The sequence below is a fragment of the Cynocephalus volans genome, chromosome 12 (genome assembly GCF_027409185.1).
Source record: "Cynocephalus volans isolate mCynVol1 chromosome 12, mCynVol1.pri, whole genome shotgun sequence".
Lineage (NCBI taxonomy): Eukaryota > Metazoa > Chordata > Mammalia > Dermoptera > Cynocephalidae > Cynocephalus > Cynocephalus volans.
In genome coordinates, this window is record NC_084471.1 from 7,147,839 (window position 1) to 7,164,522 (window position 16,684).

The following is a 16,684-nucleotide window of genomic DNA, read 5'->3' on the forward strand; positions in this document are numbered from 1 at the left end:
GCACTCCCTGGCTGAGCGCCGGTCACGGAAAAAAAAAAGTCGAAGACTTATTATTTCGCCCTGAGCCTGAGAGTTTCACACTGCACTGGAGTTACAAGTTGCTATTAAAATGGGTCACTGTAGCTCCTTACAGGTCTCCTAATGACCATGCTGCCACAGCTGGAACTAGAGCTGGAGAAACTGCCCCTGAGGCAAGGAAGTCTAGAGGGCATGGGTTGGTGTCGCTGCTGCTGCAGGCGCTGAAACGCAAGGAGACTTTAAAAGATAGATATTTCCTACTCTTTGAACCTTTTCTTCTCCCTTTTTTCCTCTTTATAACCCACCTCAGAATATAAAAGACATAATAGATGTTTTAATTTTTACATCTTTTCCGGCTGGGAATGTGTCCAGAATAAGATCCAAACAAAACAAATTAAATAATTTTGTGCATGCAATTATAGAACAGAGGCAGCACTCTTCTAAAACAGGCAATCAAAAAACAAAACAGTGTTTTATTTGACAATAAACCTTGTGTTTGGCACTGCAGTCTCCAACCTAGTAAATCTATAAAAAATGTTACTGTCTGTTTCCCCATCTCGTAAGTATTGAATAATAAAGAACACCACATATTTTTATCTGAGATTTTTTTTTAAGCCTCAAAAACAATGCTGTTTTCATGATAAGGCTTGAGAAACTTAACATAATAGAATTGCTTTCCTTTAGACTAAGAAACACAGAAGATCAAAAGTAGACCATTTCTTCAATTGCTTTAATGCTTTTCTTATTGAAGCTGAAGAATATACTCTTTCCTCGAGAAGCTGCTTCAGTATTAACTTTGCCTTTTTAGTTTTTCAGCTGGAAACACAATGCATTTTTGAATCCTTTCTCTTATCTAACAGCCTCCTATTTAATATGAACATTCGGTGTTTGGTGTGGTAGGAATGGCCTGGGCTGTGAAGTCAGGCGTGCTCGGGGTCATCGGTGCTTTGCCCTACCTAGTTTTAGGGCCTTGGGGAAGCTCCCGGGCCTCTTGAGACTCAGTTTTTCTCTTTGAGAAATGGGGACTGTATTAGTCAGGGTTCTCCAGGGAGACAGAATCAATAGGATATGTCATAATTATATAAGAGGGATTTATTTGGGTAATTAGCTCATGCAAGTATGCAGAAAAGCCCCACGATAGGCCGTCTATAAACTGGATACCAGTAGCGTGGCTCAGTCTAAGTCCAAAGGCCTCAAAACTAGGGAAGCTGATGGTGTCTTTGGTGTAAGTCCTGGAACCCAAAAGCTGAAGAGTCTCGAGCTCTGATGTCCATGGACAGGAAAGAAGGGTGTACCCCAGAACCAGCGGATAGAGAGAGAACTTCACCTCTTTCCTCTGTCTTTTGTTCTCCCCAGACCCCCAGAGAATTGGATGGTTCCCACCCACACTGAGGGTGGGTCTTTCCCACCCAGGCCACTCAGACTCTCATACTAATCTCTGTTGGAAACACCCTCATGGACACACCTAAAAAGATTGCTTTGCCAGGTTTCTTAGCATCCCTTCATCTAACCAAGTTGACACCTAGGATTAACCTTCACAGGGACTGAGAAGCCCACCTTGCAGGGAGATTCTATGTAGTGGACCTAGCATGCCTGTGATATGCCTGCACATAATAAGAGCTCGTTTCATGCTGACTATGTCATAATTGTAAGGATTGCAGGAATGCTCTTTACTCTTTGATAAATAGTTCCTTTTAGGCTGCAAAGTACCTTCCAATCTATGTAAAACAAGAGGCTGAGCTAAAATTATATCAAGTTTTATACTTAATCAGAACTATCCTGAGTCCTACTGGGTTTTATTTTTCCTTTTCTATCTCACTCCACCCTACCCTCTATTGCCCTGCAGCCCAAGGTATTTGAATCTAGGTAAAATAATTTATGAGCAGTCTTCTAAAACAAATAAACTAATCACTAAAGGTCGGCCTCAGATGAATGGAGCCAAAGGCACAGTTCCAGCTGGTGATGCTAGAGGGGTTTATGGGCTGACTGGCGTCATTCCTTCCTCCCCTGAATTCGGTCTTCCTGCCTTACCCACTTGCCTGCTGGTCTCTCAGGCTCGTGAGGCCTCCTGCCCAGAGTTCAGGTCCCTGGGACAATGGCCTGGTTGTTGTATCTTAGCAGTGGCCTGTCTCCATCCTTTCTTCTAGTGAAGGGCCTTTTGAGATGCTACATTCTTGTGCCGCGCTGAGGCTTCTCTTTTGAAATGTTATCTGTAGCAAGTACTACCACAGGGTTCCATCTGTTCTCGATGAATGGGCAGTCGGTACTGTGAACATGGATGGGCTGGGCATGAAGACAGGCCAGAGTCCTCCTCTGAGCAAATGCCAGTTCTAAGGAATGTTGAATCCTCATGGAAAACTGGAAGGCTGGCCACGAGCCTCTCCTCAGGGACTTGCTGTTTTCCTGGAGCAGCAGCCCAGCAAATTCTTTCCATATGACAGGAACTCAAAAAGGAGTCCATTAGGTGCCACCTTCTGAGTTCTTGAGCTTACAACCTTATATCCACAAGACAGAGACTGTGGATGAAAGATGGGGCCGTTCAGGGAGTTTCAGTGTTAACAGCTGGCAGCCATCATATCTAAAGATAATTTTTCTCATTATAACAATAGGCAAGATTCATCAAAGTGGAAAAAAAGGTATGCATTGAAACGAATACATGACATTGAGCTTTGTTAAATTTGGAAAACAGAAAAATAACAAATACTTTAAGTGATAATTACTAAATTTTTAGAAAGCAACGTGAAATTAGATAATTATAGAAACCAAGACATATGGAGGTAAGATAACCAAACACTTAAAAGCTGTCAATTTTTTTCAAAATGTAATAACACAGAAATTATGTAGAAAACCATTTATCAAGTGGCAGATTTGAATAACAGAAAATTCACTTAAAAAATCCAAGCGTCCTATTTATCTTAACTTTAAAAAAAGGGTATCTCAATATACTTTAGATAGCGGTTAAGTGTTTTAAAATTTTCTTGTTATACATAAAAATCTTAGAATGCTTAAGAAAAGCTTTGCCCTTTCCACCATTCACTGTTTTGAAATCACCTGCCATCTGTGGGCCTCAGTTTCTCTCTAAGTGATTTGCTTGTGGTCAGGAAGATCACCTCCGCTCTCCCCGCCACCGGGCTCTAGATTTCCCTGGATATGGAAATTGTATGTGAACTGACTCGTGGCGCATATTCATTTCCCACCAATTAATGAAGACAAGTGGGACCTGCTTCTGCCATCTGAGTGGACAGGAGTGCCCTGCAGTCTAAGCCCAAGACCCCCACCCCACCCCTTCCCTCTGCCAAAGAAAGGAGAAGCTCCTTGGGCGTCACAGGGCAGGGCCATTCTTTGGCATTTCTGCCTCATTCTGACCTCTGAGCACCCATCTGTGAGTCAAAGATGTGATCTCCTTCAAAGTATCTGCATTTTAAAATCTTACAGTAACATTTCCTAGGGTTTACTTTTTAACTCCAGCTGTAGCTAGAAGCAGACATTAAAATGAATGCCAACCCCAGTGTAAGGATACCTTAGTAACAAACTCGCTCCATTTTAGACTCACTGTATCATAACTTCTGATTTCTAAATAACATTTGTATTTTAGGTTTTCAAAACACTACAACATTGATAGAGATACTCCAGTGGATTACAATGTTTTTTTGAAGAACCTCAGCATAAGTAATGACTTGAACCTTAGAAATTTTATGGAAAATCAAGGTACGTATTTTTAAAGTATGTGGCTAAAGATTTCAGTATCCTTTGGCATTGTAATTCCTCTTCGATGAAAAATGCATTATTTACGAACATAGCCTTGGTATCATTATTTATAAAAGACAACATAAATGCCTAACAATAGAGAAAGGGGGAGGGGGAGGGAGGTTATTGAGAACTTGGTAAAGGGCCACAAAAAGTGGTTACATTGTGTAAATTGAATATTGCGAGAAATGCCCTCATCCATCCAATGCCAAAAGATGGACATGGAGACACAAGGTACAGTGGAGCAAGACTTTAATAATGGCCTTGCAAGTCCGGGTGTCTGTGAATGGGACAGGCACATGGAAAAGGGCTGTAGCAAGCAATTTATTCCCTGGTACGCAAGTCCCTCTCCCCACTTCCTCATTGGCTGAGTACTATGGGGTGCACAATCTTCCCAACAGCTAAAATGTATTACCCCCTTGCAAGGAATTCTTTTGTCTGGGAGCTCAGGACAAGCTCATGAAAAAGGCCCACTTAAGCCCTGTGAAGGGAGAAACACCAGGGAATGAAGAAAACAGTGGGAGCTAGTAACTAATTACCATCTCAAGGAGAGCTGTATCTGTTCAGGGACCCTCAGGGAAAGGGCTGGACCAGTCAGACAACTTTTGGGCTGGGACTGAATCAGTTAAAGCACTCTCAGGTAAGTTATTTCTGAAAATGAATCACTTAGATTACTTTCTTACAAATATACTAATTATCCTGATGTGAACATCACATATTACACACAGGTATTGATATTCAGTGCTATACCCCACACATATGTATGATCAAATATGTCAATAAATTTAAAAAATTTTTTTTAAGATTCTTTAAAAAATAAAGAAAATGTGTGAAGTGAGTCAGCATATCCACACCGTAAAATGTGCTGCCAGGGACAATGATTTCCATGAAGAGTTAATGACAACATAAAAAATGTATGTGGAATATCAGTAAATGACTGGAAAATATCCCAAAATACTCACAGATTGCCTTGAAGTGATATGTCTCTGACTGTTATTTTTTTGTTCTTTCTGCTGCTTCTGTATTTTCAAAAATTTTTGATAATGAACACATATTCTTTAATGGTGGAAGAAATCTTAATATAAAAGGACACATAGTTGAGTGATTTACAATTATATTAGACATATAAAGCTAGGCTTATGTAGGCATTTAACCCTGAGAAGGAAAAAAATTTTTGTGTGCTGTTAGTCCTTATCCCAGCCTCATCAACGCAATGCCCATTTGTCAACTTGTTGGATAGTTCTGACGAGAGCAGGGGTCCAATTCTTTGATGATGAGTATACGAAAATGTAGTTAAACACTCTCCCTTCCTGGCCTCTGCTCATTTTCCTTGCCTTAATCAAGGTTTCTTCTTAGTGATTTTTTGCCTCAGGGGTTCACCACCTGTGACTGGCTCATTCAAAATGGGGTGTCACTGTCTGGTTTCAACTTACTTTAGTGCAGCAAATATTCATTGAGCACCTTCTGTGATTCTCAGATCCACCTCACTAGCAAGCTGAAAAAAGGCAGATTCTCTGTTTTCAGCCCAGTTTTGCTAACCAAGGTGGCTTATAACAGACTTCAAGACTGTACTTTTTAAAGCCTTCTGTGCCAGGCACTATGCTAAGCATGTTCCTGTATGATCTCTTTTTATATCACCTGTAGCCCTGGGAGGCAGGTACTGGTGCAGACAAGTAAAAGATTGAAGTAAACAATCAAACCAATCCCACTACTCTAAAATAACCATTGTCAGCATTATTCCTGGCATCTTTCCATGCATGTATATGTAAAGGAGAGACAGGTTGGAAGAAATACATTTGTAAAAATTGGTTCATATAGATGATATTTTATATAAGAATTTACTTTTACCTGAGTGTATCTGAAGAATAGAAATTAAAATAAACTCAAGAAAATGATGATTACATGTTGGCTGGATATAATATCCATGGGTCACACCTTCCCCGTAGACTTCGGTCTATTGCCTTCTGGTACTGAGTCTGGCTGTGAAGTCTGCACATGGCACAGTTTTCTCCCGTACTGGTGATTTGCTTTCTATAGCTGGCCGCCTAAAGAATTATTTAACCCTCAGTTTCAGTAGTATAGTTAGGGCATGTCTTAGTGTTGTGCTTTCTGCATCAGTTTTCCAAACACAGTATATTTTCACTCTGAAAATTCAATTCTTTCTTCATTTTAAGATTTTTTTAGTAATGTTCCATATCTTTCACTAAATCTTACATTTTCCAGATTTTTAACTTCAGGGATACAAATTATCCTTAGGTTGCTTTGTCTTTGTCTTCCATATCTGTTAAATTCTCTCTCAATGTGCTTATTCTCTTTGTCTTTCTCCTCTGTATTCACAATGATCATCTTAGATCTTTTATCTATACCTGTAATTTGATTTTCACTAAGGTCTTTTCTATTCCTTGCTGTTTCTAATTTACTTATTAGTTCTATAATATTGTTTCCTTAGGTCTACTACATTATTTTTCATCTCATTTTGTTGTTTTCTCATCTTGTCATCGAGCCTTGTTTTACTGAATTCATGTTCTTGTTAAGATTTTGTATTTTGAATTACATTTTCTTCCATGATGGGATCTTTGCCTTTTGTGCAGTATGTTTCTCTCCTTTGTTTTCTATCAAAGCCTCACCTTTTTTTACCATAAAAAAGTTAGCATAATTTCAAGAATTTAGGGTAAATTGGGCATTTTCCATTCCATTTTACTTCTTCTACTGACTTTTTATTATTAAAATTGTTTTGTGCTTGCTTTAGGGTTTACAATATACATCTCTAATTAATCAAAACTGACTTTTAAATAATATTATACCGTTACACATGAAGTATAAGTATTTTACAACAGTATTTTCCCAATCCTTTCCTCCTATTCTTTGTTGTATTGCTATCCTACATTGTACTTTTACTGCACTATAAATAAAAAATACATTGCTACAGCTTCTACTGTTCTGCTGAGATTTCCTTTCTGTCCATTCATTGGGAGTATGTTTACCTTTACATTCTCAAATATTTTAAAATTTTAAGAATTTTTAAATGCTGTCAAATTTTTATCTGCTAGTAATAATGTCTAGGTCATCCAGGGTTTTGGTCTTTATTGATTACCATTTTTATTGAATGTGGATCACAGTTTCCTGGGGGTTTTTTGTTTCTTTCTTTCTTTCTGTGTCTGATAAGTTTGGAACATATACTGGATATAGTAAATTTTGCATTATAGACACTACAGATTCTGTTATGTTCCTCTGAAAAATAAGTTTTTTGTTTTAGCAGCTAGTTTACTTGGCTGTGCTCAAACTATAATCTTTTTCCTCCCTGAAGAGGATAACACCTAAAAGCTTTGTTTCTTATTTTATCTTTTTTTGTCTGCTCTGCACATATGTAGTTCTGAGGTTAGGCAGAGATTTGGGCAAAGTTTATTTACAGACTTCAGAGATCCCCCTCTATGTCTCCCTTCTTTTTGAGCTTTCCCTCCTTAATTTCCAGCTGCTCTGATAGCCCTGAACTTTATTGTTATTTTTTTTTCCTGATTCTTAAAGCCACTAGTACCCTGGTTTTATACCCAAATTCTAGCCACTTAGCATGGTTTCACCTGGGGCCTGCCCTCAGGCAAAAAGTTATATAACAACACACTCACTGAGTGAAATTTCATTTTTACTAGTGTTGACTTCAGTTTTTGCTGCTTTCAGCTTTTTAGTTGCTCTTCAGTGCTTCCAGATAGTTTTTATTTATATTTTGCTCAGAGTTTATGTTTGTTATCTGCTGGGATGGTTGGTTTAATATGAGCTAATCCACTGTATTGAAAGCAAAACTTTCTGGCTGCCTATATTAAGTTTCTTTTTGCTTCAGTTTATGTTGGCAATTTTTTTTTTCTGGCTAATCTTCACCTTTTTTTTTTTTTTTTTTTTTTTGCTTATTTTATTAGATATTGTAAGAGTAAGTTCTATAATACAGTTTCAATTTCCTCATGGAAATCTCTCTCGCTTGCTTTTGCATTTTATCAATAATTGCAGCAGGTTTTCTTTATTGGTGATACATAAAATAATAACACATCTCATAATAAAAGTGATCTTTGATCAAATGTAAGATATATTTCCAGTCATTCTTCTGTATATTCCTGTCCCCTCAGCATTAGCATAAGTTTTTGTTGCTGCCTCCCAACTGGTATCACAGTCTATATAGCATGGGCCTATTCTAATCCATGTTTTACACTCCAGTCTTAGAGACCATCTTAAAATAAAATCTTATTCATGCCTATTTTCTCACCAAATACATATTCCATAACTTTTATAATTGAAATTCAAATCCTTCAGTAAGGCAAAATCTTTTTGTGGATGTTCTAAATTAAAGATGCATAGCGCAGGGCTATAGGGCACATTATATTAAAGCTCTATACTGAGGCTGTTAAATCAGAGGCCTGTTTGTTGGTATGTGGTAGGAAAGGATGAATCACTGACACCAACTGCATGTCTTTCCTGCTGCCATCCTATCAGTTCAAGATCCTCAGCCCCAAAGTGTGAATCTCATGGCATATTTTTTCTGGGTTGGATTGGAATAGAAAATATTTTATTTGGACTATGGATTGACGAATTTGAATTTCCATTTTACTAACTTGTTTCGGGAAAAGTCAAGGAATCCATACAGGACACAGGGTGTCAACCAAACAGAGGAAAAAGTAGCCCTATCTGGAGCGGTTCAAAGGTTGTTTCTAGGTTTTGATTTATCTTTTGATTTCTTTCTGATTAAGTCATTAAGAAGTAGGTCTTTCCATCTCGGCTTCCACAGGGTTGCCACATTATGAGTGAAAGCCTTTGTCCTATCTGCTCAGTGCTTCTGTCTTATGTTCATCTCTCCAGTCACTGTGGTTATTTGAAGCTTGTTTTCTAGTTTATTCCATGGGAAATACTCATAGAAATTATATTCTTTGATTTCTTCTGTTTTTATTAGTTTGTGGCTTTAACTCTTGAAAAAAGTTTTTCTAGATATGAAATCCTTGGCTCAAATTTTCTTTTCTGAAGTATCTTGAATATCTTTGTCCATTGCCTGATGATATAAAGTTTTGCTGAGGAAAAGTTTGATGATAATATGATTTTATTTTGTTTATTTGTCCCTTATTTGTTCTTTTCTGTCTGGATGCCCAGGGAATTTTTTCTTTTTATTTAAAACCTGGTAATTTTGCTAGACTATGTCATAATATTAGACACTCATGATAGATTTCCTGAGTGCATTGTGTCCTATTTAAATTTACAGATTTCAGTCTCTTTTATTTCAGGAAAATTTCTTAAATTGTTTTAAATTTAGTATTTGTTCTATTCCATTGTTTGGTTTCTTCTCAGTAATTCATATTATATGTATTTTGGATCTTTTTCTTTTTTTTTTCTTTTCTTCTCTTCTAGACTATAACTTTCTCACAAGTCTTCCTTCCTTTTTTCTTCCTTCCTTTCTTCCTCTTTTCTTTCTTCTATTCTATTATTGTTGTGTGATCATTTGCTCATGTGTTCCTTTTAGTTTAGTCTCTTCTTCTTGTATGTAGAAGCATCGTTTCTAAAATGATTTTTTTCCAGCTTTATTGAGGTATAATCGATGAATAAAAATTGTATATATTTAAGGCATACAACATAATGATTTGATGTATGTATACATTGTAAAATGATTACCACAATCAAAATCAAATTAATTAACATATTCATCACTTCACTTAGAAGCTTAGATTTTTTGTGTGTGGTGAGAACACTTATCTATTCTCTTGACAGATTTCGTGGGGACTATAGTTAATAATACTGTATATTGTATACCAGAAATGATTTTTTTCTTGAATTCTATCATCTAATTTCTGAGTTTTCCTTTTTCTTTTTCTTTTTTTTTTTTTTTGTCTTTTTCGTGACCGGCACTCAGCCAGTGAGTGCACCGGCTGTTCCCATATAGGATCTGAACCCACGCCGGGAGCATCACTGCGCTCCCAGCGCCACACTCTCCTGAGTGCGCCACGGGTTCGGCCCTAATTTCTGGGTTTTTCTAACTCTGGTTGATATTATTCTTCCTTATCTACTATCATTAAAAAAATTCCTCTTAATCAATTCATGTCTATTGAGTGCCTCCTGAGTGCCAGGCATATGCACCCATGACCTCATCGAATCCTAGCAGCTCTGTGGCATCAGTGCTCTATTCTACCTCTGTTTTTTTCAAACGAGGCAACAAAAGCACAGGGTTGTGTAGCTAGGGAGTGGCAGAGCTGGTCTTTAAAGCCAGGCGGCCTGTTTCCAGAGTCAGTGCTCTCCAGCCTTGTACTATTTCAAAGGCTCTGAATGTTACTGACTATAGCGGATTGAGTTATGTCCCCCCAAAACTCCCTGAAGCTTGAATTGTGTCCCCCAAGTTTTATGTATTAGAAACTTAGCCCCGCTGTGACTGTTAAGAGGGTGGGAAATCCTATTATGATAATTGAAAGGTAGAGCTTTGAAGAGGTGATTGGATTGTAGGACTGTGCAGTAGTGAATGGATTAAAAATGGTGGTCAGGGGTGTGGTTCTGAGGACTTTAAAAGAAGAGGAGAGTCTGTCTTTTTCTCTCTCTGCTTCCACCATCCTGCAACGAGAGACCCCTGAGTCACTGTTGCCACCACCAGACTGACTTTGACTTCCCAGCCTCAGAAACTGTGAGCAATAAATTTCATTTACTTTATAAATTACCCAGTTCCACGTATTTTGTTATTATCAATGGAAATGGACTAATACACTGACTTAGGAAGTCCCACTGGGAGATGTTTCTCTTGGAACTCCAGCCTTGGAGCACACAGACAGATAAGGACAGTTCGTGTCACCTCTAATTCTTCTAGAGTGACATTTTAACCTATCAATGTTTTAATAATATTTCTTTTCTATATGATGGTTTTAGCATTTTTGGAAGTTATTCTCAAGAGAGTAATAATTTAAAAGTGCACTTCACCTATTTGCATTTCTTCTGAAAATTTCTCTTCCTTAATTAAGTGTGATTCCACATAATATTGGGGGGGGGGGGTGACTGGCCACTACAGGGATCTGAGCCCTTGACCTTGGTGTTGTCATTCACATAATTTTTTATATTCATTTCTAGTTCAAATATTAAATCCCACTTTTCTATTTGCTATGAATTATGAATGATAAGGATAAAATTTGCTACTGAATGTTCATTTTTGGGGGGAAATGTGTTATACAAGAACTAATTGTACAAAGAGTTGTTTGTAGGTTTGATGCTGTTCTTACCTGTGTAGGGGAGTCTCTAGTTCATATTATTTGCAGCAATCCTTGACATTTCCAAATGTAGAACAAAGTTTTCTATTAAGTTTGCTTATTTCTGTTTTGGCTACATTCGTGTTTTTAAGAAGGCATCACCATCTTGCTTACCAAAAGCTCCATTTATTTGGGGACATGAAGAAATTATATCGGAGGGCAGATTTCCTTTTGCTGCCCTTGAGATGTGCATAACCCACCTGAAGCTTTGGATTTCTTCTGTACCCTGTTTCAAATCAGCAAGGATCCTTCCAAAGAAATTTGGGGAAAATCAGAAGGTGGCAGGAACGATTAAGCTGCATGAAGAATGAAGGTGGTATCATTGTGAAGAGAGAGGAGTCAGTGACTGTGCTGTAACGGGCTCTGTCAGCCAGCCGGTGACAGCAGCTGGATGTGTGCGAGTTCCTGGACTGTGAGCTTCCCGAGGGCAGGCCTCTCTCCTTCATTCCCTGTCCATCCTCCGGAGCTGGGCATTGTCTAAACAGAGCACGAGTGGGTGTGTTCCTGTGAATCGCCACTGGAGTGCCAGTGTTTTAGAGTGGAGTGACAACAGGATGGAGGATCTGAAGGCGAGGCTGGAGACCTCTGTGCTCTTGATGGAGTCAGCTCCCGGCTGGCCCCGTGGCTTGGCTTCTCATCTCAGCGAGGCCTCCTGCAGTGTGTTTGGCTGCAGCGTGGCTTGCCTCCTGCTGTGTTTCAAATGCTCGGCCCACGGAGGCCACAGAATTCCAGATGAACTTCTAAAGGACCGGCTTTGTGCTTTATGTGTAGCCCAGAGGGATCCACTGGGGAAGACATTTTTTTCTGTCTTTTTCTGGAGATAGGAAATGGAATTCCAGATGACTAGCAGTTTGTTAACTGCAGCTGAATTAAGTGTGCTTAATTTGGCTGGAGATTATTTGCAGACATTTTAGGAAATAAATCTGGGAAACCATTTGTGATTCTTTGCAGTCAACTTTGTGAAAGAAAATGGCTATAATTTAGATTTATTTTATTCTCTTTTATTATAAAAATAATACATGCTTGTTTCAAAAAAGCCAGGAAACACAAAATAACAATCCCCTATAATCCTACTACCTGAATCCTACCACTGTATTCTTTTTGGTATATTATCCTCCCAGGTTTTTTTTCTGATACATACATAGATGGATTATGAATAAATAAGAAGATATATAAAATAAATGTTAAAATGAAAATTAAATTATGCTAATTATTTTTTCAGTCATGAAGAAATATATAGCAAGGAAAATTTTCTATGTCCGTTAATTTAGACATGCACCTTTGTTTTTAAAGTCTGTGTAGTATTTCATAGGTTTGATGAACCATTAATTCATATAACTTGTCCTCTATTCATGCACATTTAGATTGTACCAACTTTTTTTCTCGTATAAGCAGTGCAGAAAATATTCTTATCCATATGCATTTGTTGAATGGTCCTATTATTACAAGTTCTAGAAGGGATTTTAAGAATATTCAAATAAGAGGTTTTTATATACAAGCCAGAACTCATTTCCTTTAATCCTTGCCTATTTGACAAGTAGAAAAAATGTTAACTTGCTTTAATTAGACTTTCAAAATTGCCAGTAATTTGAGCAGTTTTTCATATACTTATTGAATTTTTATTTTAGTTCTTTTAATGTGAATTAGCTGTCTATAACCTTGATCTATTGCTCTAGTGGATATTTATATTTATCTTATTGATTCATAAGAATTACTCATATATTATGAAAATTAACCTGTATTTCTCATGTGTATTTGTATATTAACAATAGTTTTTTTCCACTCATTTTTGTTTCATTGTTATTTGTATGTTTTTTTAACCGAACAAAAAAGTAAATATTTGTATTGTCAGACCTATTCATTATTTAAATACTTTCTTGCTTCAATGGTTTCCTTGGAAAGGCCTTTTCACGCAAGGATTATATATTAAATAATGGTCATCTTAATTTTCTTCTATTATTTTTATGGTTTTATTATTCTATTTAGTGTACGTTTCACTCTCTCTAGGGTTTATCCTAGAATGAGATAGCAAGTAGGAGACTCATTTTATTTTTTCCAGAATGTTCATCCAGTTATTTCAACACCGTTTATTAGATGATTCATCATTTTCTTGGTTTATCCAAGTCTTAATTTTTACCAGACAGGTGATGGTTAAAAGGAAAGAATATTAAATGGACTTTTGACAATGCTAATAAGCTAAAGCTATTGTCTTTTAATAGAGGCCTCATTGGGGAATCAACCAGCCAAAAGTTCCAAAAAGGAGCATGTGGTCAATTCTGTGTCATCAGAAGATATCTGGAAAAACTACTCCTTAGATGAAATTGAGAAGACCTTTTGCCAAGAGGTGAGAGTGTTTTCCAAAAGCCACAGTTACCTAAAGTGTGAACACAGCAAAGGAGACAACTACGGAAACCTGTGGGTTTAGACATTATTTCTCAAATTTGTTTTGATCTTATCTGCATCTCCTCAAACCCTGAGACCTCTTCCATCTCCTAATAACAGCAATACATTGATAATAATGATGTCGATGAGAAATCCATACTAACTCTAGTAAGAAATAAATAAGACATAATGAAATGACACAATTTTATTGAGTAACATTAAGGAAAACTTGAATAAATAGTTTTTTTCTAATTCTTGGATTGGAAGGTTCAGTATTAATGGCGGCTCTCCCTATAACTGGATATACATATTTTTTCTTTTGAAATATTATAATAGAGGACTTATCCTACCACATGTAAAATATTTTATAAAGGAATAATAATTAAGACAATATGGCACTGGTGCACCAATGGATATTCAAATTGATTTAAAAGAATAGTTGGATGAATGGACCAATCTTTATAAGTGAATTTAGTATTTGATATGATACATTTCAGTAAAGTGCTGTGGGGGCAGGGAGTGGATTATTCAGTAATTATTATTGAGATAATTCACTAGCCAGTCATTTGTGGGGGACAAAAGCTTATAACCTTTCACTCTTCACCAAACATAAATTCAATATGCATCAACTATTTAAATTTAAAAATAAATAATGTGGGTGAAAATTATTTAACCTTGAAATTTAGTATATCTTTTAAGCATGAAGTAAAGCCCAAAATTCATAAAGAAAAACACTGATAAATTTGACTACAAAAGAATGAAAAAGTTTTTGTACAGCAGAACCTTATATAAACATATGATAAAGTTGGCAAAATACGTGCAACATAAATGACAGACAAATAATGGCTGTTCCTAACATACATGGAACTTTTACAGATTATTACTATAAAATTTTCAATAGGAAAATGTCACTGAGGAAAAAACTAACAAGGCCAGTGTTGATAAGGGAATTAGAGAAGTGAGCACTTTCCTACCTGCTGGTAAACTGGTGAAACTTGTTTTCTCTCGTTGTTAATGACTTCATTGTTTTCATAAAAATATGACTGTTACAAAATACACGACCATTACAAAAAATTGTAAGCAATTCTGAAAAGTACAAAGAAGAAAGTAATAAATTGTTCACAATCCACTACCTAGAAATAATCAAAGGCAACATTTAGTGAACATAAGTCTAGACTGCTCTTTATACATATATAGAAGAATGGCTATATCGGGGGGCAGGTGGTTGGGGGATACATAGATGGAAATAATTTTATAAGAAGAGGATCATACTCCTTTAAAAAAATAAAACATATTTAAATTTCCTTGAATTTGCCAGAAGAAAGGAATTGTCATCATCTCTATCATAATTAACCCTTTTATGAGGCTCCCTATGTGCCAAGTAGTGTTCTAAGTGCCTTACAGGTCACAGCAACTGCATGAGTTAGGCACTATCGTTATCCCAGTCTTAAGGTGAGGAAACTGAGGCATGAAGAGGTTAAATGACTCAGTAAGTCCTGGAGCCACGTTTAAACAAGCCCAAACAGTGTAGCTGCAACATCTTGCTCTTAACCCTGGCATACTATCCTCAAGTGAAACCAGAGTCATTTCTGAACTCTGGATGACTATTTCTTTCCCACAAGACATATTAGGTCTCCAAAGGGACTCAAATACAAAAAAAAGGGATTACAAAAGCCCTTGAGAGCTGGAGAAATTTGGGGGTTTCTGAAAGCCGTTTCAGTTGCAGAAGGTAGGGGATGGCTTTCTGCTGTGAAGCTCGAAGTGACAGGCACCCGTGTGTCTTCCTTCCTCTCTCCCCACCTCACAATTTCTACCGCTTATAGTTTGTTTTTGGTCAGAGCTCATAGTTTTATGTTCTGTTCAGTTACCAAAATCCCCCTCTGGTTTTGATTTTGTTTTACATGTACGTGAATTTAATGCACATTACTGTAGTTCAACGCTTACCACAGTTTATCCCTCCCAGAGTTCTTTATTTTGATTTATTTTTTGGTTTGTTGGATTTCATTGTCAAGACATTGCCTTCAGAAAAGCGCTTGGTGCTTTATCCCCTTTGCATTCGTCACACTGGAGGCTGTGTGATCCTTTTGGTTTTGTGCTTGAGCAGTGCCTTGGCCAGGTGTGACTCTTCCACCGTTCTTTCTTTTTCTCATGATGTTGTGAATATTTTCTCTGTCGTCTTCTTGTGCTTGGGGTCAACTGGATCTTTTCCCCCTTGTAGGTGATTTCCTTTTTCTACCTGGATGCCTGGCATTTTTCTTGATACTTGAAACTGAAAAATCAAAAGGGAGCTACATCTCAGCGCAGAGCATTTTTACAGTTTCCTGGAACACAGTGTGTTGTTTCAATGTGCAGATCCAGTTCTTCCTTCATTCCAGGATGATTTCCTGTGTCAAGTTATTAAACTGATCTCCCAACCCCTCTCTGTCCCTCGCTCTTCCTCTCTTCTTCCGTCCTTCCTTCCTTCAGTGGCAGTCCCACTTATCCTTATATTGGTTCATCTTTGTCTGTCCTTCATAGCTGTCATTTTCTCTCAAATTGCTTTAATCCTTTTGTCCATTTCCTCTGCCATTATTGAGATGCTTTCAAGTCACTCCTTTAATATTAACTTAAATTTCATCCTTGTCTCTTATCCTCACTGCTTCTAATTTGTTAGTTCCTCTAATGATGTTATTTTTGTCTTCCATTTTCTTAGCTTTGAAATATCCCTTCTTCTCTCTTCATTGTTTTTTGTTTTGTTGTGTTGTGTTTGGGCAGCTGGCCCATAACAGCGATCAAATCATGCACCTTAGAGTCATCAGCACCGTGCTGCAACCAGCTGAGCTAACCAGCCAGCCTGCTTGGATTGTTTCATCATTTTCAAGATTTTCTTTTAATGAATTCATATTCCTATTTCCTTTCTTTTTATGGCGTGAAACTGTCACAGGTGGTGTTTCTATATATATATATATATATGTATATAATTGTGTTTTCTTACAGACTGCGTTCTTTGTCTTTTCCCTGATGTTTATTTGTTTGTTTGTTTCTCTTCTACAGTATTTCGTGTAGTTGCAACACCATTTGTTTTCATCCTGTTTGTGATCAGGACGAGATTCACCCAGATACAGATAAAGCAGTATTATCATTTTCACTGCTGTACAGTTTTTCATTATCTAAATATTATATAAGTTATACATTCTCCTGTGGATGGATAAACAATTAGCTTATTAACCTCAAGTGGTTGTACTACCTACGTAGCTCCTGGTGCACAGGTGTCAGGGTTTCTCTGGGAGTTACGCCTAGGAGTG

The 16,684-nt window shown here is 37.2% G+C and overlaps 1 protein-coding gene across 1 annotated transcript in view; it reads left to right on the forward strand.

The window, feature by feature from the left end:
* EFCAB6 (EF-hand calcium binding domain 6) overlaps nucleotides 1-16,684 on the forward strand; it is a 256,909-nt gene that overhangs the window by 45,946 nt on the left and 194,279 nt on the right. Inside the window, exons 6-7 of the mRNA XM_063076100.1 lie at nucleotides 3,614-3,726; nucleotides 13,238-13,362. Coding sequence (XP_062932170.1) covers nucleotides 3,614-3,726; nucleotides 13,238-13,362 — 238 coding nt within the window. The remainder of the gene's footprint in view (nucleotides 1-3,613; nucleotides 3,727-13,237; nucleotides 13,363-16,684) is intronic.